At 40.1% G+C, this 27,401-nt stretch overlaps 2 protein-coding genes across 2 annotated transcripts in view; one reads left to right on the forward strand and one right to left on the reverse strand.

Moving 5' to 3' along the window:
- Positions 1-27,401, reverse strand: part of grm8a (glutamate receptor, metabotropic 8a) — a 340,837-nt gene that overhangs the window by 105,144 nt on the left and 208,292 nt on the right. The window lies entirely within an intron of this gene.
- LOC109632703 (secretory phospholipase A2 receptor-like) lies at positions 3,236-6,531 on the forward strand. The gene is made up of 5 exons (XM_020092126.2): positions 3,236-3,279; positions 3,477-3,543; positions 3,772-4,131; positions 4,825-5,145; positions 5,320-6,531. Exons 2-5 carry the CDS (start codon positions 3,513-3,515, stop codon positions 5,688-5,690), a joined length of 1,083 nt encoding a protein of 360 aa, XP_019947685.2. The 5' UTR covers positions 3,236-3,279; positions 3,477-3,512; the 3' UTR covers positions 5,691-6,531.

The raw sequence follows: 27,401 nt of genomic DNA on the forward strand, positions 1-27,401 counted from the left end.
AATACAAAATGCATGGCCATCCTTTATGTGCCGCAATTATGTAATTTTTGCATGAAGCATGAATAAGCACTAAGCTGTCTCCCCCTCCTCCTCACTGCTTTGTTCTCCTCCTTTACAGTTCCCTGCCTGGTTAAAAGCACACTGTTTCCATAGAGACAGAGTTACTGTCTGACAACTTGCGGTCAAGGGAGTGCGAGAAGAAACAAAATAGCAGGGCAGTCAAACATTCAGAGTTTCTATTGTTATGCTTCAGAGACTCCAAACACTGTCTGCGGCTTCAGACGTGGGATGAAATGACCCAAATATCTTCCAGTAGTACGAGTGTGAAAATATTAAAGGGAACATATGAGATTTTAAAGATTTAAAGCAGCCCACAACTATTTTCTGTGTAAAGATATAGAGGAGTAATGACAGCAGAGACTGGAGTCTGCGTTGTGGTGAGTTCACTGTTCCAGTGACGGGTCTGGGTGTGTGTTCATATTGTGTGCAGTGTGAGTCATGTAATCTAAACAACTGCAGTGCTGTTGAAACAGAAACACGCAATTAAACCTTCAGTCCATAGGCTACACACAGCACGGCACAGCTATGCCAACCAAGGATTTACCGAACTGCATTGTGGTTCCGTTGTGTTGCTCATGCTGCGTATGGCAGAGGTTGAGCAAAGCACAACTTTTCATGCATTGCGTGCGCCAACAGAAGCACAGAATCGAGCTCTGTTGTGTGTGACAAGCTTGAAACTGTGCAATTAATCACAAGAAATTCAATTAAGAACGAGCAGCAAGAAAGAAAAAATGATGACACACACACACACACACACACACACACACACACACACACACACACGCCTGGTTAAATGTCTCACAGCATGCGTGTAGTTAAAATGGCCTCCCCTGCTGTTCAGGTGACATCTCCCTTCATCTATCAGCTTTCTCCACCGCTGCCTCAGTACCCAGGGTCACTGTGACCTCTCGCCGACACAACGTGGCATCAGCGGTGGCGTTTCTGTGAATGCTTGTGCAGCTGTGCGGACACACGCTGCACACATGAATGCTCACACGCCTCCCAACACTCGCTTCGTGCCTTCACTCACACACCAATACTCACAAAAAGCCTGACTTAGATGTTGTTGTTTCCTTTGGCGAAACTGGCTCTCAACTTTTATTGGGGGCACGTGACTTTTTCAACATCTTGCTAGCGTAGTTCTGACTTAATAAGCCTCACAAACGTAACCTGCTTTGCTGGAATTCACCAAACTAATCAAAAAATGATTCATGTTGATACATTATGAATATTGTTAGATCAAACTTTAAAGTAACCAGCTTCTCTGGAGCAGCAGCGGCTGGGACTCATCAATGTAAGTGGCGATGTTGATTACTAGAATGGCTCAGCATTTACTCCGACAGCAAAGTCAACTGGTTCTTTTCGATTCGGGTTCTGTGTGACTGCAGCAGCGGCTTCATGGTTCTGAGTTACTGTAAATTATTTCAACAGGCCAAGCCAGCAGCACATTCCAAACTGTCACGTTTAGGAAAGGCATTATTAAAAATGTAGAAAACAAAAAAACAAGCCTTTTCAATTCGGATTTGCATGTGGATTACCATAGCAACAGAGAAATCTTTGGGGCTTTTGGTTAAACCCAGATGTAAATTAAAGCTGAGTCTTGTCACTTTAATAGTGTCCGTTATTTTACTTAAAACTGAAGCTGAAGCTCAGAGCGTGAGAGACATCATAATACCACCAGTGTGTTATGGGCTGTTATTAGAGCACAGAGAAGCAATTTTATACACAAAAACTTGATGGTATATCATAGATGATAAGAAATGGATGTGGTGTGTACTTTACTGAAAAACAACTGTTTAAAAATTCATTATCAGGTTTCTTATGATACCCTGTTCACTAAAATCATTAGTCACCTTATGTGAGGAGTCCTATACAGTCATTGTTTGCTATAAACCAGGAAGAGCTGGACTTATTTGCAAGTATATGGGGAGGCTATTAAAATTCAAATGTGGAACTGCATGCAGATAAACAAGCCTCACTCTGTCCCTGATCCCTGCTCTTGCATGTGGCTGCATTTGTTCTGTGTAGAGATGAAAGTTTGCTGAATAAAACGCAAAACATGTTTTAAAGTTTAGTCAAAAAATAAAATAATAAATCTGCCCAGAGGAAATTAATGAATTTTAAACATATTGTAAATCACACTTAATGCACTGTGGATTTTATGTTTTGTTTTTCATGCCTGAGCCGATCGTTATTTACATCAAAATAAATGCAACATTTATGAGAACTATTTGCTGTTTTGTATGAACTTTAAACCTGCGTGTCTGTCTCTTAATGACATGCATTTAAAGTGAAATCACTATACACACACAACAGCATATAATTTTTTTTTAAATTTCCACTTCCAAAGGGGCCATTGGAAACGATCACATTCAGTGTTTTTATTTTATTTTCAAGGCTTCAACTACTTTCACTGTTGCAGGTAAAATACAAGTTAATGTGTTAATCAGCAAGAGCCTGTTTGTTTCCTTGAGCACTACTGCTTACCTATGTACTATTTAAGGTTAATCACTGCAGTGGCGGATCTAGGACTTGTCTTGATCAGGGGCCATTAAGGGGCCACAATTAACATAGAGTTAGCCAGTTATGTCCATAACCCCCATGCAGATTTCCTGAGTCAGTAAGGTGCACATTTCAGACGTTCCTTGTTCACTGTTAGCTCTAAAGTTTTGCTTATCAATCATCATTGAATATAGTTTGAAAATTATTCTTTTTCAACAAATTGTGAACCTCAAAAAAGCTTAGAAAACAAACATTTATCATATCATCATATCATATTTTTGTTATTTATTGTTTTATTTGTATTATTGTTCTTTTTAGACCACTGATAGGACAGGGGCACCTCAGGGCCCGGTCGACTCTAAGCCGGGGCGAGTGCCCCCTCAGTCCTGCCCCTGGATCCGCCCCAGATTCAGAGGACTTGAACTTCTGAGGTAGACAACGACTCTGACCTTTAAAAATGTTTGGCATGAGGTAAATATTAACCGAAAACAAACTTTTGAATTTGCATGATCTGTGGAGACACAGGGCTGTTCATAGATCGAACTCCACCAATATTTGAATATTAAACAAATGCATCTCTACTGACCACAGTTCATCTGATGACAGTAAAAAAAAAAAAAAAAAAAGAAAAGAAACTGTCACAGGATGTAAAACCTGATAGTTCCAAACACCAAATCAAACTGACCAGGCTGACAGCACTCGACCCGACTCCAGCAGGTAAGAGACTTTCTAAAATCACACGCAAAACAAGAATGTAATTCACCACAGCATTAACTGAATTACATTAACTATTAGAAACCCAGTACATCCAGTACGGCTGTGCATGAGTTAGAGTTAAGATTTACTCTCATTAGGATTCCTCCCCTTGTAAAGAATATGATTGTTGTTTTATTTATCTGCACTTTTTTATTTAGTCGTTTCACCATTGGGACCTTATCAGAAGTGTGAGGATGAAACTTGTGTTGTTCATGCTGTGTTCGGGTAAGGCTTCCTTTCTTCTTTCTACAACACAAAGTACATGGACGACAGTGTAACAGGTCTTCTATGTGTTGCCTCCACTATAACAGGCAATGGGTGTGCAAAATAATAATGTGTGCATCTGAGAGGAGGGGACAGGTGGTTGAGTAGTTACTGCAACTTGCTGAATTTAACGCATTTTAACAGTCATAAGTGACAAGTAAAATATTGTCTTGTCTTCTATCTTTACAGGATTTGTTCACTTTACATCTGCAGCAAATCGTTTACGACAGTTCAGCCTTCATGGTGAAGTCATTGAATCGTCTTTAAGCAAATGTAAAGAAGATGATGCGTCATTTGTGACCCTGTATGACGAGGGGGACGCCACGTTTCTGAACAGATATCTGGCTGACAAAGTTAAACATGAAAGTGTCTGGCTCGGTCTGAAAAGGAGTCGAGAGATAGTCACCACATGGTCGAACGGCGACTCTTGTACATTCCTTTTATCAAATGTGACTGGAAAACTCGGGGAGCAAATTTGTGGAGCTATCACAAATAACGAATTGAAGGGTTCTAAGTGTAACAACAGATATGCTTTCATGTGCTACAAGGGTAAGTGTCAATACACAACATCTACATATACCTCCAACCAACGCTCTTCTTATGAAACCACATTTAAATTCCCTAAAAATATATTAGGATCTGCACCAAATTGCACACAATCGCAAAAATCCGTCACCTGTATTTTCCTGATTTTTTCAAGATCCAAGAATTATACTTTGAGGAATGGAGGAAAATGTTGAAAAACTGAGGGAAATGAAAATAGTGCGCCTCCAGATCAAAGTGTAGCTCTGATGTGGATCCACACCAACATTTAAGGGTTCTTCCCTGTTTCAGAGCGCAGCCTTCCTAAAGGTTTCATAGTTATCTGTCTGGTAGTGTTTGTGTAATCTTGCTTATAATCCAAGCAACAAATATTATTCCAAATTCTTGTTAATTAAATATTCAAAATATTGTTTTTACTTGATATCAGCCATCACTTCAGTTTACATCAAAATAACAAATCATGAATAAAAACACACGTGTGTCCAGGCTATTGTGTTATAGTTAAAGATGTTGAGGCCCCCCTCCCCCTTATTACAATTAACTTCTAAAAAGACAGCAAATGGTACTTTACAAACTTTGCCTTATTGCTTTTCTTATTACTTATACGATAGAAAAAACTTAAGGCTACATTTCTGTTTGTGAGTTTCTGTTGTGAAAATAACCCACGACAAAATGTAAGTAACATTTTTGATTTTGCAGGAAACAAATACCACCTGATTGAACATGAGTCAAAGAACTGGTGTCAGGCACAGCAGTACTGCAGAAGACACTTCAGTGACTTAGTCAGCATCTGTGATGATGAGCAAAACCAACAAGTTCTCGAAAAAGGAAAGAACAAAACCTTTTGGATTGGACTCATGCACGATGAATGGGAGTGGATGGACAAGAGCTGCTCGACGTACAGAACGTGGAAAAACATAGATATGATATCATCAGGGAGGTGTACAGCTAAGATATTCTCTTCCAGCTCATTGTATGCAATGAGTTGTTCCAATAGTGCAAAAACACTTTGCTACAAAGGTAAGCCACAAAAAGCCGGGCAAAATATAGATGTATACTGTTTTAGAAAAGAAACATGAGAGATTAATGCAACACAGGAAAAGATTAACACACTTAATATGATACAGACGGGATGATGTGGTTTAAGATGTCATCCCCTGAAAATCTTACATCTGTCTTTTACTGGGTTTTCAGGCAAAGTGAGAATCGTAGTCATCATGATGAATTATACTTGGGAACAAGCTGTGGATTACTGTGACGCAAATCACTCTGGCCTGCTGAGGATTGAGGATGACGAAGATCAGAATGCTGTTGCTGAACGCTTAAAATACACCACCGTCAACGGTCCTTTCTGGATCGGTCTGAGGCAGAGTCGTGTCTTTGGGTTCTGGATTTGGAGCGACAGGGCGGTGACCTACAGCAACTGGGAGAACAACCAGCAGCCGGAGATGCCCCCGTCTGAAAACTGCGGGGTCATCAACAAGACGAACTACAGGTGGAGGGATGAAAACTGTTCGCATGAGCATCCATTTCTTTGTGAGGAGGAGATTTCATTCATGAATTAAATAGGATATCGTTATAAAGCTTCTTGATAAATGATTAAATTAGTTTGTGAAAGATTCAATTTGGGTCAATGTCTGAAGATCATGGAGAAAAAAGACTTGATCTTTTTAAATAATCAGACTTTTCTACAGGTGATTTAATGTAAAGTTACACATTGATGAATTTGACAATTGATTTAAAAGTGTTTATATAATTATTATTATTATTATTTTTATACCATCATTACTACTGTTGTATCAGTTTGTCAATCAGAAGGATTTAAATGATGACAGTCTGGAGGTGAAGTGACGTGTCTGTCCCGATCAATCTGGTCAGATTCTTCTTGTCTCATTTAGTGATTATTCAAATGTATATTTTATTTTAACATTTATAACTTTAACTAAATGCCAAACATAATATACTCAAGATTTTCTTTTTCTCTCTTGAATTTAGTCATTCAGCTGGGATTCAGCACAACAAGGGGTAATGAGCCAAAAACACATAACTGACAAGCTCATGGTTGATGGTTAAGTCTTTATATTAGTTACGTCAAACAGTGAAGAAAAGTAAGTTTGTAGAAAACATGTTAGAACCCTAATTACTTTAGTGTAAGATAATGTTTGCTTTCATGTTTTCCTTTCGTGCAGTGTGTGGGTACATTTATCTCCAGATAATCTGATTTCAAATTAATTTCAAATCAAACCATCACACAAACTTTCCAGTGGAGTTTTGTGTGGGGGACATTGTGTGCAGAGCTTTTTATAAACAGTCTATTGTGCAGAGTAAAGTTAGAAAACGTTGTGTTTATCCTACCTGGTTTATTTTGTCCCATCACTTTATATGACTCAATAAAAATATGTAAATGCAGCATTCAAATGTGGGATTGGGAATTACATAAATTAAAGAGGAGTGGAAAGTATCAGGAGAGACACACACACACACAAAAACAGGCTTGGAAAACTTCCAGAGCCATTATTCACACTGTGGACAAACTTGGGATGAAGCCTGAATCCGTCACACCCTCATTCATCCTTATTACTCATCTCACAGCTCACAGTGTGAACTTGTGAGCTCGAGCTTCTAAGCCTCTTGTCCATCGCTCATTCCAGACTTTCCCTTTAACTGGAGCTCAGCTCACATCTCTGACCGACTACATCAAATCATGGTGATGTGTGTGATCGCTGCTCATCGAGAAATCACAAAACACACTTCGCTGCAGCATAAATCACCAGCCAGTGAAGCACATGTCTCGGTGTAAAAGCAGCAAAGTGTCATGGGCAGAGATATGGCCTCAACGGGGGGTAGAAATGAGACACCACTTGGGGGTTGAATGACGGCTCAAGCCTGGTGTCCACCCTGCCCAGGCGGAATCGTAACTCAGTGATGCCTCCACCAAGGAAAGTCCAGAGCTGGGCCTGATTTAAAATGCTGCAGCCAGTGTTGAAATTTATCAGAACTACAAATATGCCAACCAGTGTCTGTTCCATTAAACACAGTCAAATTACTTTAAGGAAATAGTTTAGGATATCTTCATACATAAAGGCAAATTAAACAATTTTGTAAGAGAAAAATATAAATTTTCCAAGTTACTGACAAAGAAAATGCATAATAATGAAGAAGGAGATAAGTATTGAGTTCTTAATGTAGGAATGTAGATGCATCAAAATGATCTACTTCATACAGTACGGTATACATGTAGAGGATACTGCCACAGAGAGCTTAGCATCTATCAGAATGAAACTAGAGTTAGCACCTTGGGGTTGTCTGCCTCCACCAACCAGTCAAGTTACAGGAAGTACAGTCCCAACCTCTTTTCCAAAGATGACAAGAAAATAAGGCCTTAGGATATAAAATCTTATCATTTCACCATCTTATATAATCAGAAAGTTGTTTGAGAATGTGTTATAATTAACGTTTTCATTCTTGAGTAATTGCGGGTGGGTTTGTGGACTGTTCTCAATCTGCGATCTTTCACCACCATCGGTGCCACTGTGAAGTAAACTTTGTAGGGATCAATTTGCTTTGGGAACTTGGAGGCACTAGCTGCTAGTGGACTGCTGGAGGACAACTTGGCCAGTAGTTTGATTGTAACTGGAAATTTGGCAGTAAGTGGCCAAGTGCATGATTAGCATGGCGCTGACTTGATGGTGAGTGGTCTACTGGCAGTTGAAAACCACTCCAGGTTGCCATCTCCATCAACATTACTCAAGTCCTGCTTGGACGACAGTCTTGTCCCAAAAAACAAATATCACAGCAACAGAATTTCATTTTCATTTTAGTCTCACAACTAATCCAAAGTAATAACTGTAACCAGGAATACTGATTCAGTTTAAATAAAGTAGTTTTTGCCACATACCTTCTGCATTAATGGATCAATCCTTCATAGTTACAAACCTTTAACAAAACCTTGTTCAAAGTTTGAAAACTCTGAGGTTGCGTTTTAGGGTGGACCAGCAGAAATGTTTGGAATGCAATGATGTCGGCTTGTGGAGGAGTTCAGAGTAAAGCAGCCTCTATTAGAAACACAATGATCGTCACAATGTTACACCACTGGATAGTCTTTCATCCCCTTTGTGTTTTTGCTGTTTGTCGCTTGAATGTCCTACTATGACGTTTAATACATTCTAGATATATATATAAACAGTAAGTAACAATGTCACTGCCTTCATCAACAAGTATTCTTTTACAAAACGTAAGCTTAACTCCCAGATGTCTGCATGTTCTAAATATTCTAAGATGCAGGAGAATAGGTGCAGCAGCAGTCCTCAAATTGGTTTGTAAATACCAAAAAGCAACTTAATGGAATACAAGTGCTCTGATTATGTCGCTTTCTTGAGGAGAATGTAAAAACACTTTTTGAGTGAAATCAACAAGGGACTGTGGGGCTCGCCTCCAACCAGCCAGCATATGCATCCTATATTTGATACACAAATTCCTCTGCTTGCCTGCTTGTTAAATTTCTGAAGTGCACACTCAAGCCAGACGCACTTTCAAAATGGGATTTGTATTTGTGCAGCTTGAGGTTGGGTGTTTATAGTCTTGTAAAAAAGGAACTGCAGGAGGAATGTCTGTTTTTAAAATCTGTAATAAGAGAGACTGGATTGAAGTAGCAGTGCAGAAGGGTGGGGAATAAAGGAAGGAGGAGTAATGGTAGGAAAGAGAAGGAGAGATTTGCATGGAGCAGTAACTGAATCATGATTCGACGTGATTGAACTCAAGTGAAGGTGAATATTGGTGAGATGGGACTTGTTTGAACTTCTCACTGGGCAAAGGTTCCGTAACAAACTGGTTACACACACACACACACCCCTTCCTCTGCATCAACTCTACTACTATGACCTGACGGCAGCTTCGAGAGCCAATTTCAAATGTAAATTAGCCGTCTCTGTGCCGAACATGTCTGAAATGCCATTACTCATTGGGATATTGTGAAATCAGCCATTAGCGACAGAAACCTCATGAAAGGTTGTCAGGGTCTGGAGCGGAATACTAATTACGAGAGAGCGTCACTGCTGAAGCGGGAGAGGGGCAGGGTCTCCAGTTACTAGTGGCAACCCACTAACAATTATATATAATTATAATAAACATCTTGATTCCCTTAGTGTATGTTAATCTTTCCGAACAATAAGGATACACACACACGTTGACACCCTGCTGTGTGTATGTATCAAAGCCGTCGCTGCAGAACAGAAAAAATTCGGAGCCATTTCTTTGGTTTGATTCACTATGAAAGTAACAGAAAATAGAAAGTACACAGGACAGGCTGACACAGACCACTTTAAAAGAGTCGCTTAGGTAACAGATGTGTTGTTTGGCATGTGAGGAATCTGGGACACAGAGAGGCTGCATTGTGCGACTCCACCGTGGCAACAATCAGCGAGGAGATCGTACAATGGTAACATTTTCCCGGTGACTCAGGATGAATTATTAATTAGACGGTGAACTTTGCAGTGTCGTGTATGAATCAAAGTAATTGCAGCATATTAGAGTGTAAAAAGGCTTCTCGCACACTTTGTTGTCAAAGACGTGCGGTGAACCGTGAACCCGGTGAAATGTCACTCTCCTCACTGTTGGATGGAGCAGACGCCGCCAGAAGTTAAAATCCATAACCTGAGTGGAAACTAGAATGGCAGTCAATAGAGTGCAGACCTCTGCCACAGACCAACAGTCTCCTTATGAAACCACAACCAATTGTACACAATCATAAATATCAGTCCGATTTTTTTTCCCATCAAGACCCATGAATTATTTTCTGAGAAGTCAAGAAAAATGACTCTCACATTGTTATTGAATACAAAAAAGTAAAAAGAATTATTATTATATATTGTTGGATTGATTTTACAGCATCTTTTTATATACAGCATTTTCAAGTTGATTCACACGAGCTACTTTGGCTTCAGTACTTTATACACTCAATCACTTCAATCTTATATTTTGGATTGAAATAATTTGAGACATAATTTGTGAAGGTTTCAGAACCATTAAACAAACTGATTAAAAACCTTCACCATTGGATATGACCACGTCAGACATGAAGTAATAGTGTGAGCGCTTCACAGTCTGAGTTCAGACCTGGGTTTATAAACTGTACGAGGTCGGGTAGCTGCTGCTCAGAGGGTCTGGCATGAGTGCATGTGTATGTGTGCACATTTGAAGCAGCATGCTAAATATGTCCACTCATCTCTAGTGTCACCAGAGCCCCGGGCTCACACCATGACGTTAATAGTTTATCAGGCGCCACTGCCCGCCTCTCATTCCCTACCTCCATCTGCTCCTCTACTTCCTCCTGGCTCTTCCCCTCTTTCTTTTGTTTTATCTATCACTTTCCTCCTCTCTCGTTTTGTCTCGGTGCCTTCGGACGAACGTGGGCCTCAGCCATGATGCAACTTGAGTCGGAAAAAAATTTAATTTGAAAAAGAACTAAAGTCAAGTTAACTTTTGAGCAGATGGGAAACCGTTGGCAAAGAGGTACCTTTTATTTTTAAAAACACTGCAGGTTTAATAGAGTAGAAAACACAGAAACCCTCCCTTCCTCCTAAAGTTCTGTTTTCCTGTCGTTTTTAAGGGCTCGCTTAAAATTTCAACTGAATAGTCCTGAATATTTTTATTGCCATGTATTGTAACCTTTTTGAGATAAGTGCTACACAAATAAAGTTTAAATAAAAAAAGAAGGTCACTGTTTGTACTGTTCTCTGCAAACCACATTTGCAAACCCCATTTTATTTCATTTCTGACCTCCATGACCTTTCTGTTTTATGAAACTGCTCAGAAATTGCGTCGCTCATGTGACACTCCACTTATAAAATCCGCCCTTCAAGGTTACAGCAGGCAGTGAATTTACAGCTGATGATAACACACACCAATACCGACCAATATCCAGAGTAATAACATGTAGGTTAGTTTTGTTAGAGGTAACACGAACAGCTGCTGTTTGTCACCGTGCTTCTCTCAGCTACCAATGTGAGACATCTCAGAAAACCCAGGAGACTCAAACCCATTACGACTCATGGAGCCTTTGTTATCGCGTCCATATTCACTGTTTCTCTGTCTCTGCAGGTGTTTAGAGAAGAGGTGTTATATCATTAGTGTCGTGATTTCCATAGACCTGCACAACTGAAGCCATTAGCAGCTATCTGTAGCTATATAGATAAGCCAAGTTATATATTATCAAGTTGGTCTACGTAGAAACATTCCTAAATCTGAAATGGATCAGATTGAACAGCGTTTTTAACTCATTAGAACAGATAAATCTGAAAATCCAAAGTGCCCATTTCAAACAAAACACTCCAGTTTCTGTGTACTAGTGTGTACATGTACAACGGAGCATTTGGTAAACGATGACATCACAGCTTTGACAAGTTCTTATATCAATAGCTGTTTTATTGATATATTGCTATTTATCAAGTGTGTTGCATGTATCACATTTAAATAACTTGTGCATTATGACACTTTGGGAAGATGCTGATCAATAACATATTTACCGGGATTAAACGATAACGATTACATAACAGCAATATTTGTGTAATAATCTGGTTTATGTTGTGTTATTTACCATGAACTATTCTTTTATTTTCATGACAGATGCATGAGTTCCAACTCATTGACATAATCTGAAATTTGCAGAGATATTTATATTAGCAATAGATGCCTACTTGAACTCCATTCTCAATTGAAATAATGACTCATTTAAAGCTCTTTTAATTCTAATGCACCAACATATCCTCTCCACTAAAGCATACAAGCCATATAGCTCAGATTTCAATGTCAATTAGTGCTCCTCTGTACCGTGTTGACATTAATGCATGTTGTCAGTGGTTCACTACAGTTATCCGTTTTAATTGCCACCAATTGAACAATTATGGACACGTTTGTGATATAGCCTGTTACTGTGAAAATAGGCAATTAGCTAGTACCACTGAAGGCAGTCATACTCATTTACACGCAGCAGAAGCACATATGAGCACTGACACACATCTGTCAGGTATGTGTATACATGCACACACATGCACAGACAATTGACTGCATTGAAACAGTTGGTGCTGAGCCCAGCGAGCATACAAGGTCAGCTCATTACCCTCTTTTTGCTTTTCTGCGCCGATCTTTCACAATTCATTAGTAACCGAAACATTCAGAGTGCATTACTTGAATTTAATTATTGATCAACAATTATCATTTGTACTGACTGATTAAATAGAATTAGCCTCGGAAAGCAACACGGAAGCGGGTGTGTTCAAACAATCTGCATAATAACAGCCTTTCTATCAAGACAGTTGTGGTGGGAGTGTGTATTAGTCCTGATTAGGAGATTGTGTTTACCTTTTCTATTTCTTGGAAGATGAGATTTCAGGGGAGAGCTTCGGTATACAGAGCAGCATCTCAGTAACTCAAGGGAAAGGGTTTTCCTTAAAGAAAATAGCACCGGTCCACTGCACCTTCACTTCCACATGCTGTAAAACACATCTATTCAAGTGTACTTGTAGCCTATGATATCCAAAACATAGTAATACCCTTTTGGTAATTGATACCAAACCACAGAGATCTACTGTGACCTCTGTACTGATTCAATTTGTTCTTCAAGGACACTTCAAGGCCTGAGTACTAGCTGCCCTACCCAGGGATCAACTCTTAAAATCACAGCATCCTGTTCCACCTCGGATATACAAGCACTCTCTGTCTCCTGAGAAGCTGAAGGATTTACAGGTTTATGAAAAGTTACCAAACATTTTAAACAAGGTGCAATGAAGTTCACTAAATGGAAAGCTGTGGAGGGAAAAAGCAGGCCAGCACCATTGATTTTGGAAAACAGCAATGATGCAGAATTATCACCTCTGCAGACTGTCTATGGTTTTTTATATCCACAATATATGATGGAGATGGTAGCATCCAAGTGTCTTTGACAGGGTGATTTGTATGTGTAGAGTTCTAAGTATTGGTTTAACCCAGTAGTCCAACATCATCATATTTACAACTGTGGTGAACAGAAAGGCATCTCAGAATGGACAACCCCTCCAACCTTGAGGCAGATGGGCTACAACAGCAGAAGACCACGTGGGGTTCCTCTGTTGTCAGCCAACAACAGAAATCTGAGGCTGCAGCGGGCATGAGCTCACCAGTGGTAGTTTGGAAAAACATAGGGTTGTCTGATGAATCTAGATTTCTGCAAAAGCGTGCAGATGGTGGGGTCAGAATTTGGCATCAACGTCTCAAACGTCCAGGCTGGTGGTGGTGGTAATACGGTGTCGGGAATGTTTTCTTGGCCAATTTATACCAATCAATCATTGTTTGAATGCCACAGCCTATCTGAGGCTTGCTGCTAATCATGTTCATCCATTCATGGCCACAATTTATCATGTTCTAATGGCTACTTCGAGCATGATAATGCACAACCAAGCAAAAGTTACTAGTCTCATTAACATTAATGTGGCTTCACTTTAGTAGCCTCCCCACTTATCTCAGAATTATGGCGTTTGGTGGTGTAGATGAGCCGTGTCTGTCCCACCACACGACAACCAAACAATCCTGTATTTCCCTCTCACTATCAGTTCTATACCACCCTGATAATTTATCCCTTTCCTAGTTGTGCGTCCATTTTCACTCTGCAATCTATCTCAAATCCTTTTTTCGGTCCCTGTCCTCAACTTATGTTGATACATTCATTTCATTTTATTTCCTATGCTTTCACAATCCCTGACAAAGATCTTCATCTCTTTCCTCCTCGCCTCTGTAACTTTCTTATCCATATACAATGCCTTCCACATATAAAGCCATACATTCCTGTCCTTCCACTCTTTCTTCCTTATTTCTCTTTGTCAGACATATGGCTCCATTTGATCTCGAGGATATGACACCATCGAAGGTCCAGTACATTGGGATTTAAAGACACAACATCCTGCTCTTAAGGTCAACCTGATGACGTATTTTGAAAGGAGAAAAAAAGCGAAGATAAAAAGAGGCAAAGGCTTAAATGCATTCTCACTTAATCAAACTGCACTTGGCCTCATATTTGGCGGTCAGTTGATTTGCCAAAATAAAAGCTCCCTTTGAACATCAGAGAGAAATTAATTCTTCCACCAGCCAGCGCTGAATACTTGAATCACTTTAGGGAAAATGGCAGCTAACACGGCTGGGCATGCTGCCCTCTCTGCAAACACAGTTGAGGAGAATAGATGAAATAGCAGAGGATGTTGAGAGGCAATTGTTTGAAAGGCTTAGTGAGTCCCCATGGTACAAAATTCAAGTGGATGAGTCCACAGATGCAGAAAACCTTGCCATTTAACTTGTCTGTATGTGATACATCTATCAAGATCACTTCCAGGAGGATTAACTTGTTGCTTTATTGCTGCCAACTAAAAACCACATGACAGGACATATTGTTCTGGAAGCTGAGCTTGGATGTAACTCTCCAGACTCACTGTTCATGTGAAAATGTGAGGCCCACCGGCAAATAACAAAAGCTATCACAGGTGAAATGGGCTTTGAATTAGATTGATTATTACAAGCATATGTGCTTTAGCAACATTATTACAAAGTCGTAGCTACATGTGCTATGTGGAGGAGAGCGACTGCCAGCACCTGCCAGCTCTCGTGCTGCATCACCTGCTCGCACTGTCAGCAGAGGGTCTGTGTGTTATCGCCCCTCTGCAAAGCACCGAACCGAACCAAATCATGACTCTTATGACACAACATGAAAATTGCGTTTAACTACAAAAGATACATTTCATACTGAATGACATCTCTTTCTGTGCCGTGAAGTGAGGTCAGAATACCTTCAACTTGCCACAATTGCACCGAAGACTGTGCCGCCTATTCTATGATTATAAATGTGTGAAGCTTATAGCTGCCAGAGAAATGAGGCTTGAGAATAGATGCCACATACACACTGTAGCTCCCTGACTGAGGGAGACGCTTGGGCCAGAACTCACATTGAATTAATGAGGTTTTGATGGAACTCTATAATATGATTTAACCTAACACAACCTAGACACCATTATGGAGAATTTAGTGCTAACACAGTAACTCTCCAATTTTCATTTTCATTGCTCATTACGATTCTCTCGCTACGCTTTCTCTTTGCATTTTGCCTACAACCACTTTCTCCGCCTAAAAAAGCCAATTTCTCCCAAATCATTGTCCTGTTCCATCTCAATATTGCATGACTCAACAATGCAGGAAAGAATGCATGCAAGACAGCTGCAGCCTTTGCACACGCGCACACACACATGCACGCACGCAAGATGAGCTGCATGCCAATTTTTGTTGCCACAGGGGAGCAAACAACCAAACCTCATGTGAAATATCCATTCAGTCTGTCACAGGTCACGCATGCACACACAACTTTACAAATAGGCACTCAATCAAACACAGTGGATACAGACACACACACAGGTCATGAAGGAATTGTTCAACCACTGGGTGGGAGGTTGTGATGATTGATTGTGGATAACACATAAGGGAAAAAGTAAAAATGGCTGCATCAAAGAAAAACCTCCAGAAGAGAACAATGCCTGCTTCTTCTGCAGCAGAACTGAGTTGCTTTCATTTCTTATATAAATCAATTTCTTTTTTTGACATATTAACATCATGATCATTTATTTTCTTCCTTGTCCATTGCTTTTTCTATCTTAGTTCTTTTTCTCCCTCACTGTTCTTCTTACTTCCATACTTTCTTTTCTCTTTCTTTTTTTTCACTCTTCAGATATCATTGTGTTGACATTCTCCCGAGTTTGGCTCTCACATATGAACAACGAAGGGCGTAATGTATGAATTCATGCTTTTGGTTACAGTGCATCAACACCAGCAACAGCTCATACCACAATTACAATATCCTGCTGTATTCTCACATAGGCTCACTCAGACATTTTACACGGGAGCAGGAAGGAAAAGTTCTGGAAAATGTCAATGAGCAATACAGCCCCTTCTGATCATTTCAGGAGATTAGATTCAGTGAATGTCTGGAGGCAACTTTAAAAGTCTACTTTCCTTCTTTCTTTCAAGCCTTTCTTAAATATGGTCATTTGCAGTACTTTCCTTTATTCTCTCTGCTTTTCCTGCCCCTTGCTGTTCATGACCTTTCCTTTCCTCCAAATTTTCATTCCATTCTGTTCTGACCTCCCCCTCGCCATTTTTATTAATATCTGTTTTTTCCACATCCCTCCATTTTAATCTCTCATCTTTATCTCTTGTTTCGTCTTTTGTGTGCCTCCTACTCTGCATCTCTCCATGCCACACTCTTGGATTTTTAATAACAACTCATTGTAGCCTCAGTTCCAGCGCAGCCATGGACCCACAGCACGAAAAGGCCAAAACCAACTGCATTGGTCTCCTCCTCTAACCCTAACCTCTGCTGAGACTCAAAGATTTTCACAGGCACAAACAGGAGAAGACTCAGACAGACGAGCACTCAAAGACAATCAGACATTCAAACACACACACGCTGAGCAGACAGAGATTTCAAATGAATAAAATTATATGAAAGACATTATATTTATCATATTCAATAGATATTCAACTCTGTTGCAAAACCATCTTGAGTCGGTGATTATTCACAGGTATAAAAGGACTCTCACATACTGTTTGCTCACAAATACACACTTATCATTTCCAGATATATCATTCTTAAAGCATTATGGAGCATTTTCTTTATTTTTTTTTCTTTAAGGTCTTTCAATTAAGCGGAATGCATATTACAGACGAGGCTAAAAAGCTAGATTGCTTTTGTTGTCATTTGATTCATCATCTCAGCTTTTGGAAAATACGTTTCATAACATCATTGAAGGGCTCGATTAAGGGCCTTAATAATTTTGAGCTGATGATACAAGATGAAAAAGGAAAGAAATACGTAATAGAGAAAATTAGATACATTAGTTTTGTCTGTGATGTTTGAATAGTCTTTTTTCCCTGTGGTATCAATATAACCTGTAGGTTTACTGTAGCTGCTTTCAGACAAACTCTGGATAAAGAAGAACACAGTAGGAGATTGTCTGGGTCAGAATAGATCCTGCAGGGGGCAGAAGATGATGTATAGACAGTGGAAATTGCCTGTTTTTGTTTCCAACACATCTGCACCTTCCAATTTGACATCCTCATCAGCACCTTCAATATTTGTTTAATTCCATTTTTGCATGTTGTGTGTAAAAATGACATAAATGTGCCCCTGTAAAATCAAGCCTGTTGAATTTCTAGAAAAGCTCCTGCTGTATTCTCATAATTGCCCGTGGGGAAATTTTGCGGATATCGAGGGCTGGCAGGAAAATTACAATAAAATGTCAAGAGCAACTGACTCGGACATTTTGGCGAGATTATGTGGGGACTTCAGGAGCATGTCTAAGAGTAACTTCTGTCCACACACACTGACCAAGACAGGAGAAACAGATCAACATTCTAATTTGATGCAAAATTCAACGTGAGGCTGAAGCATTCTTATGTATGTTTGCCTCTATGGATAACACTCAGTCATTTTCCTGTTTCTTGTTTCACTGGATGTAAAAGCAAGTGGACTACCTGTAATTAAACATGTGACTAATCTGTTCCTCCTCCTGAGCAGCGATAGCACATGGAGGATTAGCGCAGGTCTTAGTCCTGCTTCACCACCTGCTGTGTGTTAATAGCATTTTAACTCACCATAATCACTGTGCCATTTATATTTCCATTTTCTAACGTAGGGCCAGAATGGAACCGAGTACATTGCATGAGTGGTGTCTCCCAGGGGGCTATGAATAGAAACATAAAGCTTCAGGGCCTAAACACGTTGTTATAAAATTGCCCTGCCCTTTTGCAAACTTGCACGCAAACACACAGACACACAGACACACACACACACACACACACAGACAGATCCAGACCTTCTAATCAAGTTGCAGGAGCAGCAGAGGTCGGCGGTGTAACACTCTTGATAGATGTCGCCTTCTCACACAGAATCTGAGTTGGTTTAAAAGGAGGAGAGCAGCTGTATCACTATGAGGCTCTATCCATTATCGATTAGAGAGGGTTGGAGGAGAGTGTGTGTGTGTGTGTGTGTGTGTGTGTGTGTGTGTGTGTGTGAAACGATGAGCATCAGGGGCGTCTTGGAGCAGGTTCGGACGCAGATAAAGTGAAACAGGAGAGGGAGTGAAAGTGATGGAGGGGACCGGGAGTAAGAGAGAGGTTGAGCAGAAAAAGTGAGGGGATTATCGGAGATGAGAGTAAGACACCTTTAGGAGTAAAAACAAAGAGGAGGAGGGAACAACAAGACATATGAGGAGGGGAGGATGCTGCAGACCAGCCGCTCTACGGATCATTAATTAACAAGTTCTTTGGTTTTGGTTTGAGCCAAGCAACCCCATAGCTGCGTATTTAACTGTGAGATATGCAAGTGGAATCGATTTTCTCAACTAATCTCTGCAAAAGAGCCAATAAGCAAATTTCCAAACTGGGTGACTTCTTCCAGCGGTGAGCATATTTCTTGAGATGAGAGCAGGGAAATATATTTTATGGTGATCATTTCAATAATCGAGGATGCAGGGATGTAGCTGCACTAGGAATCTCTTACATAATACAAACAATATGCTGAACATATGATGCACTTATCAAATTTGTGTAACACATTTGATGACTTAAAAGTTTTAGCACGTTTAGAATAGTTCAAAAAAGATTTTTTTAAATGTGTGTTAACCAAATTCCTTGACAGTGGCACCAGTAAAAAAATGTTTTGTGATACCCTAAGGTGCCGTGAAGATTTGCTCTGAAGAAATTACTGGTGTCAGGGCAGATCCACAAGGTATAATACTTTTTTTCTCTATTTGACAACTCTATTCATTTACATGCACAGTAAACAGACATTGCTTTTTCATCTAACATAGATAATGAATCCTTTAAATGTGTGTGAGTGGAATGGGAAAGTATACTATGGTGAGTTAACTTAGTACAAATCTACAAATGTGTTATACAATGTCAACTATCTTGATGTTTTTTTAATCATTGCTGTGGTTTTCTCTTGTTGCTAAGAGAGCACTGAAAATCTTTTCTTGGCTTTGGGTTTATTTTGATTTTACTCCACAACTAGAAACTGCTCATAAAAAAATAAAGACTAGTTAATGGACTGTATTTATATGTGCTTTTCAAGTCTTATTGACCACTTAAAGTGCTTTGCGCTGCAAGTCACGTTGACACAGCGCTTCTATATGCAGCAGTTTTTCTCTTTCACATAATTCAAACAGTTTCAACATCGCTGTCGGGGGCAATTGGCAAAGGGCAGTTCTGCACACGGAACGGAGGAGTCAGGGATCGAACAACCAGCCAACCAACCCTCTGGAGAGTGGATGACCCACTCTTCCTCCTGACCCACTGCAGCCACAAAGAACACAAACTGCATATTAAAAAGTTTTGACCGGTCGCCAACAGTCGGTGCTTTCAACAAATTCATGCTAGAAAACCTTAGTGTAATACTTTCATTAAAACTTCAATGGAATTTGTGTCTCTCTCAAATTCAAGCCTCATGCTTTATTTACATGAATACTGCAAACTGCAGTCAAACAGATGACAGCACAGGATACATGTAAAAAGTACAAGCTTACAATAAATAATCCATAACACTCTTGAAAATCCCATAAATGCATGTATGAACATATTAAATAATACACTTGTATATTGAGATTCACACATATGAACTGTATATGTGATACAAAGTTTATGTTGTATACTGTGTTTTTTCAGGAATGATGACAGAGGTCTGCATGTATCGAAGTTATATATGACATTATTCAATTTTTACATCCTGTGTCTACTTACGATCCTTTACGACTAAATAAAACATTGCCTTCCCTCTGTTAAATAAAAAAAAAAAGATCCTTTACGACTCTTTATTGTTTAACTTGCAAACAGAGACATGTATATGCACACACAAACCAGACACACAACCCTTTTGTATGCCGAAGGGCATGGCATGACAAGACCAATCATCGGGACAGCAGTGAGATGCCTTTTGGCACTTTCTGAATGGTCGCCCTGAAAAGCGGAGTGGAGGAGTGCCATTTCAGCCATTAGGTGAAAAGCCTTGACATGGCAGGGCAGAGGAAGGAGCTTGTATGTGTAAAATTGTGGCCTCACAATGGGCAATTCTTCAGAGGCATCCATTTTTCAGAATCAAACACCACTGCGATAATGGATCGAGGCTTTTAAAGGTACAACCCATCTGATGGCTTGAATGTTCCTGGTATTTATTCTCTCTTTTTGAACCAGCCTTATGGCTGCATGGAGGAGGAAACCAGGCTCTGACTATACATGTGTTATGTGCTTCAAACTGAAAATGCTTCAACTCACATAGCTGTATGAATTATATGATATCTAAAAACAGACAGAAGTGCATCACAACTCGTTGGGAAAACATGGCTGCATGGCACCACAAGGCATGTTTATGCATTTTAAGTGGGAAGTCTACTTCTGTTCCTTTCTACTTGGCCTTGTAGAAACCGAGGTGCATTATAAAAAGTGGAGGAATCACTCGATCCAACTGATTCATGCGTGATACAAAGACGCACCATACTTCTATCAGTGGCTATTCCCTCCTCTCTGTGGTCGGCAGCTTCCAAAGCTCTGCGTTCCCTTAAACCTCAATAAACCTTTGTGATCAATTGCTATGAATATCACAAGAAGGTCATTATAAAATGCCGCAATGGTTACAAAGGCATCAATTTAAATGTTATTCTTGCTTCTCTGCTGCAGCCTCAGAGCCTGTTGTGACCATCTCAAGATAATTTCAGCAGTCGAATAGGATTATGCAGACGGTGACACCTATTTATCCAATACTCATTTAAAGGAGCAAAACATTAAGTCTCTCATTTGTTGCTGTCGAGCACAGATGGGGAAAGAGAAAAACTGAATTTGCATACTATGATAGATTTTTTATCTTTTGTGATGAAGACAAAAAGTTGAGAATAAAGACAGAGCAAAACATGATTAGTGATAAGTGATGAAAAGTGTTAGAAACAAAAAGACATGTTGCCTTTTTATCACAGTAGCAAAAGGAATTCTTCAACTTCAATGAGTCTAATAGCAGATTCCTACATTTTACCAAGATAACTATATGTATGATGTCATTGACAGATAATCTAAAACACGTGTAGGCATGTACTAATCCTCTGCAGGAAGAAGGATTAGGCAAAAACTCTGTAGATACTGCTTTTGCTGTACTACAATCTATACATGTACATATAGTTCTCAGCAGAGAGGCAGACCTGAGCCAAGTTCTACAAACAAAGTTCCCTTCCTCAAATTTCTTGTTCTCAAAACACTGCAACAAACTAAAGGCACCTCAACCATCGAATACTTTGATTCTCTTGTCTGTGGACTTTGGAGGAATGTGGTTTCCCTGCAGCATTGTGCCCACGCTGTGCTTGAGCAGTCCCTAATTATTTCTGAATTGGCGTAATTGAAGGTTTATTAACAACAAAAGGTCCGTTGGCTTCTCTGATAGTTTCAGATAAACGGTTTCCATCGTGCTTTTATCCCAGTGTCTCAGTCACTCGCAGTCACAATGGCAGCTCATCTTCAAACAGTGCAGCGTGTGCTATCCTTCCTCCAGCATTCAAACCACAAGCTGAGAGAATTGTTTTTCTCTGTGTGCTCCCCCCCCCCTGCTCTCGACCTGCGTGCTGATTTTAATTCTTTTTTGGGCTACGTGAGCTGATTCTGGCACCACACACACGTTTTCTTTTGAATCATGTTGTAAAGGCAGGCTCATGAGTAACAGAAATGAATTTGCCAAGCTGAAAATCTGCTCAACATGGTTTCATATTTCCAAAACTCTGTCCAGGAGAACAGCTTCGTCTTCCCGTCTTGTCAGCGTTTAACATTCTCTCCTTACATCTGAAATAAAAGTGGTTGAGGTGCTTTGAAAAACGACTCAGTCAGTCGCACTCAATGAATTTCAATACACCTAAATCTAGATTTCCCTTTGACTCGATCCAGTTAAACTGTCTTTTCCATCCATTAGAAGCTATATTGGGTCAGACAGCAAAATGCTGTTGAGTTTTCGGTTTGATAAAGTAAGATGGTAAAATATAAATTCAACAGCAACCTCTGCTTTATTAGACAGCTAAGCTGAGTGACAAGAATATGGGAGAGAAATACAGAAGAGAATGAAAAACGTACTTGTATTTGGCTCCTTCCTCTCCCGGTCTTTATTTTTTCTGCCTGAATATCTGACTGACTTGAGTTCATGAACATGCTGCATTATTTTCCAAATCTTTCAAAATGAATTAACATCGCCAGTTTGTATGCTTGTTGTATGCTTTCTCCGAGGATTATTAACTACTTTCTATAAAGTTTCTTGATGGTCAAATTGCCCTTTGTTTCACCCCAAGATGTTTTGTGCTTGTTCTTTGGTTTGTTAATTTAAAAATCCCTTGTTTCCTGTGTATAAATCTATAATTTCACATTATCTCTTATTTTGAACCTTTTATGTCGTATCTTTTGTTTTTAAAGTTTTTTTGTGAATTTTATTCATGCAAAACGTGCTATACTAAAGCAATGTATTGTTTTTACCTTCATCAAGGAGGTTATGTTTTGATTGGCATTCTTTTCTCAGGCTGTCCGCGGGATTACGCAAAAACTGCAGAGCCAACTTCCATGAAATTTCCTAAAGGGATGAGGCGTGAACCAAGACAGAACCCATTACATTTTTAACTGCAGGCGAATCCTTTCTTTAACATGGCGAGACCGGGTGCTAGCCTTGGCGGAGGTACACCCTTCAAACACCTTTATAGTCTATTCTATGAAATGTGATAAAAGCTCAATATGACGCAGACAAAGAGCTTCGAAGTCTTTCACTCCTCCTACTTACCCCCCTCCTCTACTCTTCAACTGTTCGAAACTGTAAGGAGAAATTTCGGGTGAGCACGAGTAACGGCACCCATTGTTCAGGGACAAAGGGGCTGTGACATATCACTGACAAAAACCTTGTGTGCATCACACTCCCAAGTACAATGGAGGACAGGATTGTGCGTCACCTTAGCTTCCACCGTCAAGGCTCTCTCTGAAAAGCAATTACGTTCATCACGTATACGCGTGATTTAAAATTCATTCCTATTTCCAAGCCAATGAGGGGAAAACAGTTTTTGTTCTTTATTTATTTGCCTGACAGAATGAGTCACTGAGACAGACGCACATGTTGAAAAATCAGTCACGGTTTATATTTAGTTCTTTACACTCCTACTATTTATTTGTCCTCTCTGTCGCCTCAGTATCAATTTATTGCCAAAGTATTGTTAAGTATAGTCATTCACATTTGAACTCAGTGGACAGTCACAGCTTTTCTTCTTTTTCTCCACCTGCACTCATCACATCGGGTGAAGTGAAAATTGATATCAGGGGTATTTTTTGTATGATCCAGAAGATGTAATGTGCCAGTACACTGCAGCTATTTATAGCATCGACGACCAGCGATGAGTCATCCCAACCCATAGGTGTTTGACACCCCCCCACCGTAAGCCTCACAGCCACTTACTTTGGTGCCATTTCATTCATAAAATCCGATGTCATAAATCAAATTTCAAATGCTGCCAAACATCCATCCTCTCTGACAGCCTCCGTTTGTTTGCAACACTGAACTGAATGTGGCACTAGTCACTGCTTAAGGGCAGCTTTTGTTTTTTTACTCAAAGTGACTTGTTTGCAGGTTTACCCCCCTCTTTCCTCATGACCAGATAATCCATCAGATGGTGACATGAAACCATAATCCACAAATTTCAATTTCTAAACCTTTACAGTTTGGATACACATACATCCAAGACACAGACATAGACGAAGCAATGGTCCATCCAAAGTGAAGAATGTGTAGTTCATCAATGCACTTTATGATGACACACTGCGATCTCTAATCTGACAACATAGTCAGCAGGTTTATGGTTAAAATAACTTGGTTTGTTACTTAGTTGGAAGCATAAAATCATTGATTAGGATAAAAATCTCATTACAGCTACAATAAACACAAGGTTAAAGCAAAAACAAGAAAATCTTAGTCATGTTGATTGTTGGTTTGAAAAGTAAGAAAGCAGTTTTCACAGTAGAGTTCAATGTTTTCTCATACCTACGTGGACTTTGTTGTCCTACAGAATGAGACATCAGTTCTCACTGACCAGGACAAATCTGATCTCACATTGAAGATCAGGTGAATCTAATATTTTTTTACAAGCAAACTTAACAGCAAATACAAGACAACATTTATGAAAGAATCCCATCAGGACTGAAAACAGGTGAGAACCTCAATGAAGACGTCACATGAGGACATGAGATCCAATAAAGAGTCTTTAATATGACTTATGGGTTTGGTCTAAAGATGGACAGTCAAATCAGGTGTAGTTATCCAAAACACAAAGGCCTTAGTCATATGCACATGAGGAATAATCAGGAAAAATACTGGAACACTTACAGAAGAACTGACTACACAGAGAGGAAATACACAAGAGACAAAAAAACAAACCTTATCAAGGTTGACAGGTAATCAAGACAGACAGGAAGTTGGAGAGACTCACAAAAGGAAAGAAGCTTTCAACTAAAACTAAAAAAGTCTATAACCAAGACAAGTCCAAAAATAAGATCCAAAAATATAAATCAAAAGTCTACAACCTGCCTTTTCTCCTTTACCGTGTCCTCTCCCAGCTAATATTCATACAGCCACATGCGAGAGCACATGTTAACCACATGTAGTGAGCTCTAATCAGAGGCTAAGCAGGCTTCCATGTAACGAGCGATAAAAAAGGAGCTCTCGCTGTCTTTCCCTTCCTCTGCCATCACCTCATTTCCATGTTCTTTCAGGGAGCATGAAACCACATGACTGCAATAAACAGAGTCAGAGTAACAGATGTATGGTTTAACTATGTATCCTTCCCCTCTTGTAATCTTAAACTCGCATCATCTCATATCCTCTTTCTAGTTCTTCTCCAAATCTCCTCCTCCTCTCTCCCTCTCTTCTGGCTAAAATTACAGCACCCTCTCCTCGGCTCCACTTCACGGGATTTAAAGTCTCTATCCGCGGCCGAGCCGTACGCCAGCTGCTTACAACATCCAGGCATCACAGAGGCTATTAACAACCGCGAGTCAACTCGGCAGCTGCTTGTATAGGTGTCAGCCGCAGACCTGTCGCCCTCGCACCTCATGATCTTGTCAACATCTGACCTCAGATTCCTGAAGCTTTTCTGCCCCTCAGCAACACATGTCTTGGTATGATAGCAAGAGAAGGACATGGTATTACAGGGTTATCTCCTGCTCCTTTTTAAGAGTTACATGCAAGCTTTAGCGGTATTCTGAAGATAGCACGCGGCTGGGTGGATGGATTTTGAGTGGGAGCACAATCTGCGCTGGGATAAAGGATGAAGACATAAATATCTATAAATGTCATATGTGGCAAATTCAGAAAGTCAGAATATTTGGACAAAATGTTTCCATTTTTGCTTTCTTCACTCATGAAGAACCACTTAAAATGGAGAGACAAAGAGTTGTCCTAACCCGTTAGAACACGGAAGACTTCATAAAATTGTTCTCAACCTTGAAAGCAATAACGTAAAATAAAAAGCACGCCAACCGAGTACAGAGTTCGAACACAAGATAAAGTTTATTTCCACAGATATTACCAAAACTATGGGAGTCTGGAGGTCTGGCCAAAAATAACCAAAGGATGAGGAAGTCTGGGCCAGCCCACAGGACTATAGAACTATAGAGAAAGAAACAGAAGTAACAGAAACCACATCATCGAACAGGCTGCTGCTGCGAGAGAGTGGGCCTCCTTCCTAAAAACAACGTAAAGGTTGCATGGAAGTATGTGGGCAGTGACGATCACATTGTTTGAAATGGAAGCAGTTTGTTTTGTATGTTGAGGCAGTAAAAATGAGCCTGTGTGTTGTGTTGCAGATTCCCAGCAGGTGAGAACACCAGGGCCTGGGCCACACATGCCAACATGAAGGGAGTCACTCATGTATTTTTGGCTTTCATAGAAGATAAATACAGGTTCCTGCATTAACGCCTTGTGTCACCTCATTTAGTTTGTTGTGGTTTCATGACACGGTTGAAAAGCTTCTGGAAAACTACTGGAATGTTAAGTTTTTCAATTTGGTTTTGGCTGAAATGTTGAGATAAAGGTAACAGCTTAACCCGGGCATGACGCTTCCTCTGTGAGGGAGAAGAAGGAAAAAAAAAAGTAGCAGTTTTCTGTGAGTCAGGTTTCAAAGCTGGTCCACCTGAATCATCCTGCTTTTATTGCACATGTTCATACACCACTGAAACTCTATGGTACAACATGTGCTTCTTTAGGGAGTGGATCCACAAACACTTAGTCACCAATCACAACAAGTCACCTCAGCTGTTCTACTTTAAACTCACAAAGAAGTCAGAATGATGACAAACCACAAAACTTGCAAAGTTTTGTCACACACGCGCTGGAATCAATAACAATTTAATGGAATTAACAGGAGTTAAAAATGCATGAGACGCAGGAGTAATCAGTCTTAAATCTAACCATATTGGAAAACACAGAATGTTGTATTTACAGCTAAATCCTCAAAGAACTCCTCACTGATTACATTAGAAGTTTCTGAGGTATTACTTTACACTTGGTTTCATTGAGACCTCCCAATTTATCTATTTTAATTCTGCATCAGTAATCAGACTCACAAAACTGGGAAAAGTGCCCGCACCAGCGCCAGCCAGCTGTGTCTTCAACAGGCATGCAAACATCTGTAAGAAGCAGGATCCGTATCACTGGTGAGTCTATTTAAGGTAATAGCTTCCCCTGGCACAGGCCATCTGACAGAGCTAATTACGATAAAGTCTCGGCTGGGAGGTTTCACACGCTGCCTGAGAAAACCCAAAAAAACAGAGGAACAGGCTGTTTCTCACAGTTTTTCTCTCTTTGTTTTTCCTCTCAAATCACTGTTCCGTTCTTTAAACACTCTTAACTCCCCAACAGAGGCCTTCATCATTATCAGGATGGAAGCGTTCCTCCTCCTCCTCAGCACGACAGAGTGGGGAGCGCTTGATTGACAGGTGAGACATTTCTGTTGCTGGCGTCTCTCCCAGGTGTCCCGTCTCCTCACCAGGGGAGTTTACACACGCACGCACTCACACACATGAGCGGAGGACTGACAATTGTGTGTGCATTCTCACAAATAGCAATGGCTGGAAGTGAGTGCACACACACACACGTCTCTCTATATTTGTGAGGACACGCGCTGACATAATGCATTCTCTAGCCCCTAAAACCAAGT

This window comes from Paralichthys olivaceus, chromosome 23, assembly GCF_024713975.1.
Source record: "Paralichthys olivaceus isolate ysfri-2021 chromosome 23, ASM2471397v2, whole genome shotgun sequence".
Taxonomy (NCBI): domain Eukaryota; kingdom Metazoa; phylum Chordata; class Actinopteri; order Pleuronectiformes; family Paralichthyidae; genus Paralichthys; species Paralichthys olivaceus.

What these genes read in the sequence shown, in the direction of transcription:
- LOC109632703 (XM_020092126.2), top strand. Translation starts at nt 3,513, where the DNA reads ATGAAACTTGTGTTGTTCATGCTGTGTTCGG. An exon ending in GTTGTTCATGCTGTGTTCGG is followed by an intron (nt 3,544 to 3,771) that starts GTAAGGCTTCCT and finishes CTATCTTTACAG; the next exon opens with GATTTGTTCACTTTACATCT. An exon ending in AAAAACACTTTGCTACAAAG is followed by an intron (nt 5,146 to 5,319) that starts GTAAGCCACAAA and finishes CTGGGTTTTCAG; the next exon opens with GCAAAGTGAGAATCGTAGTC.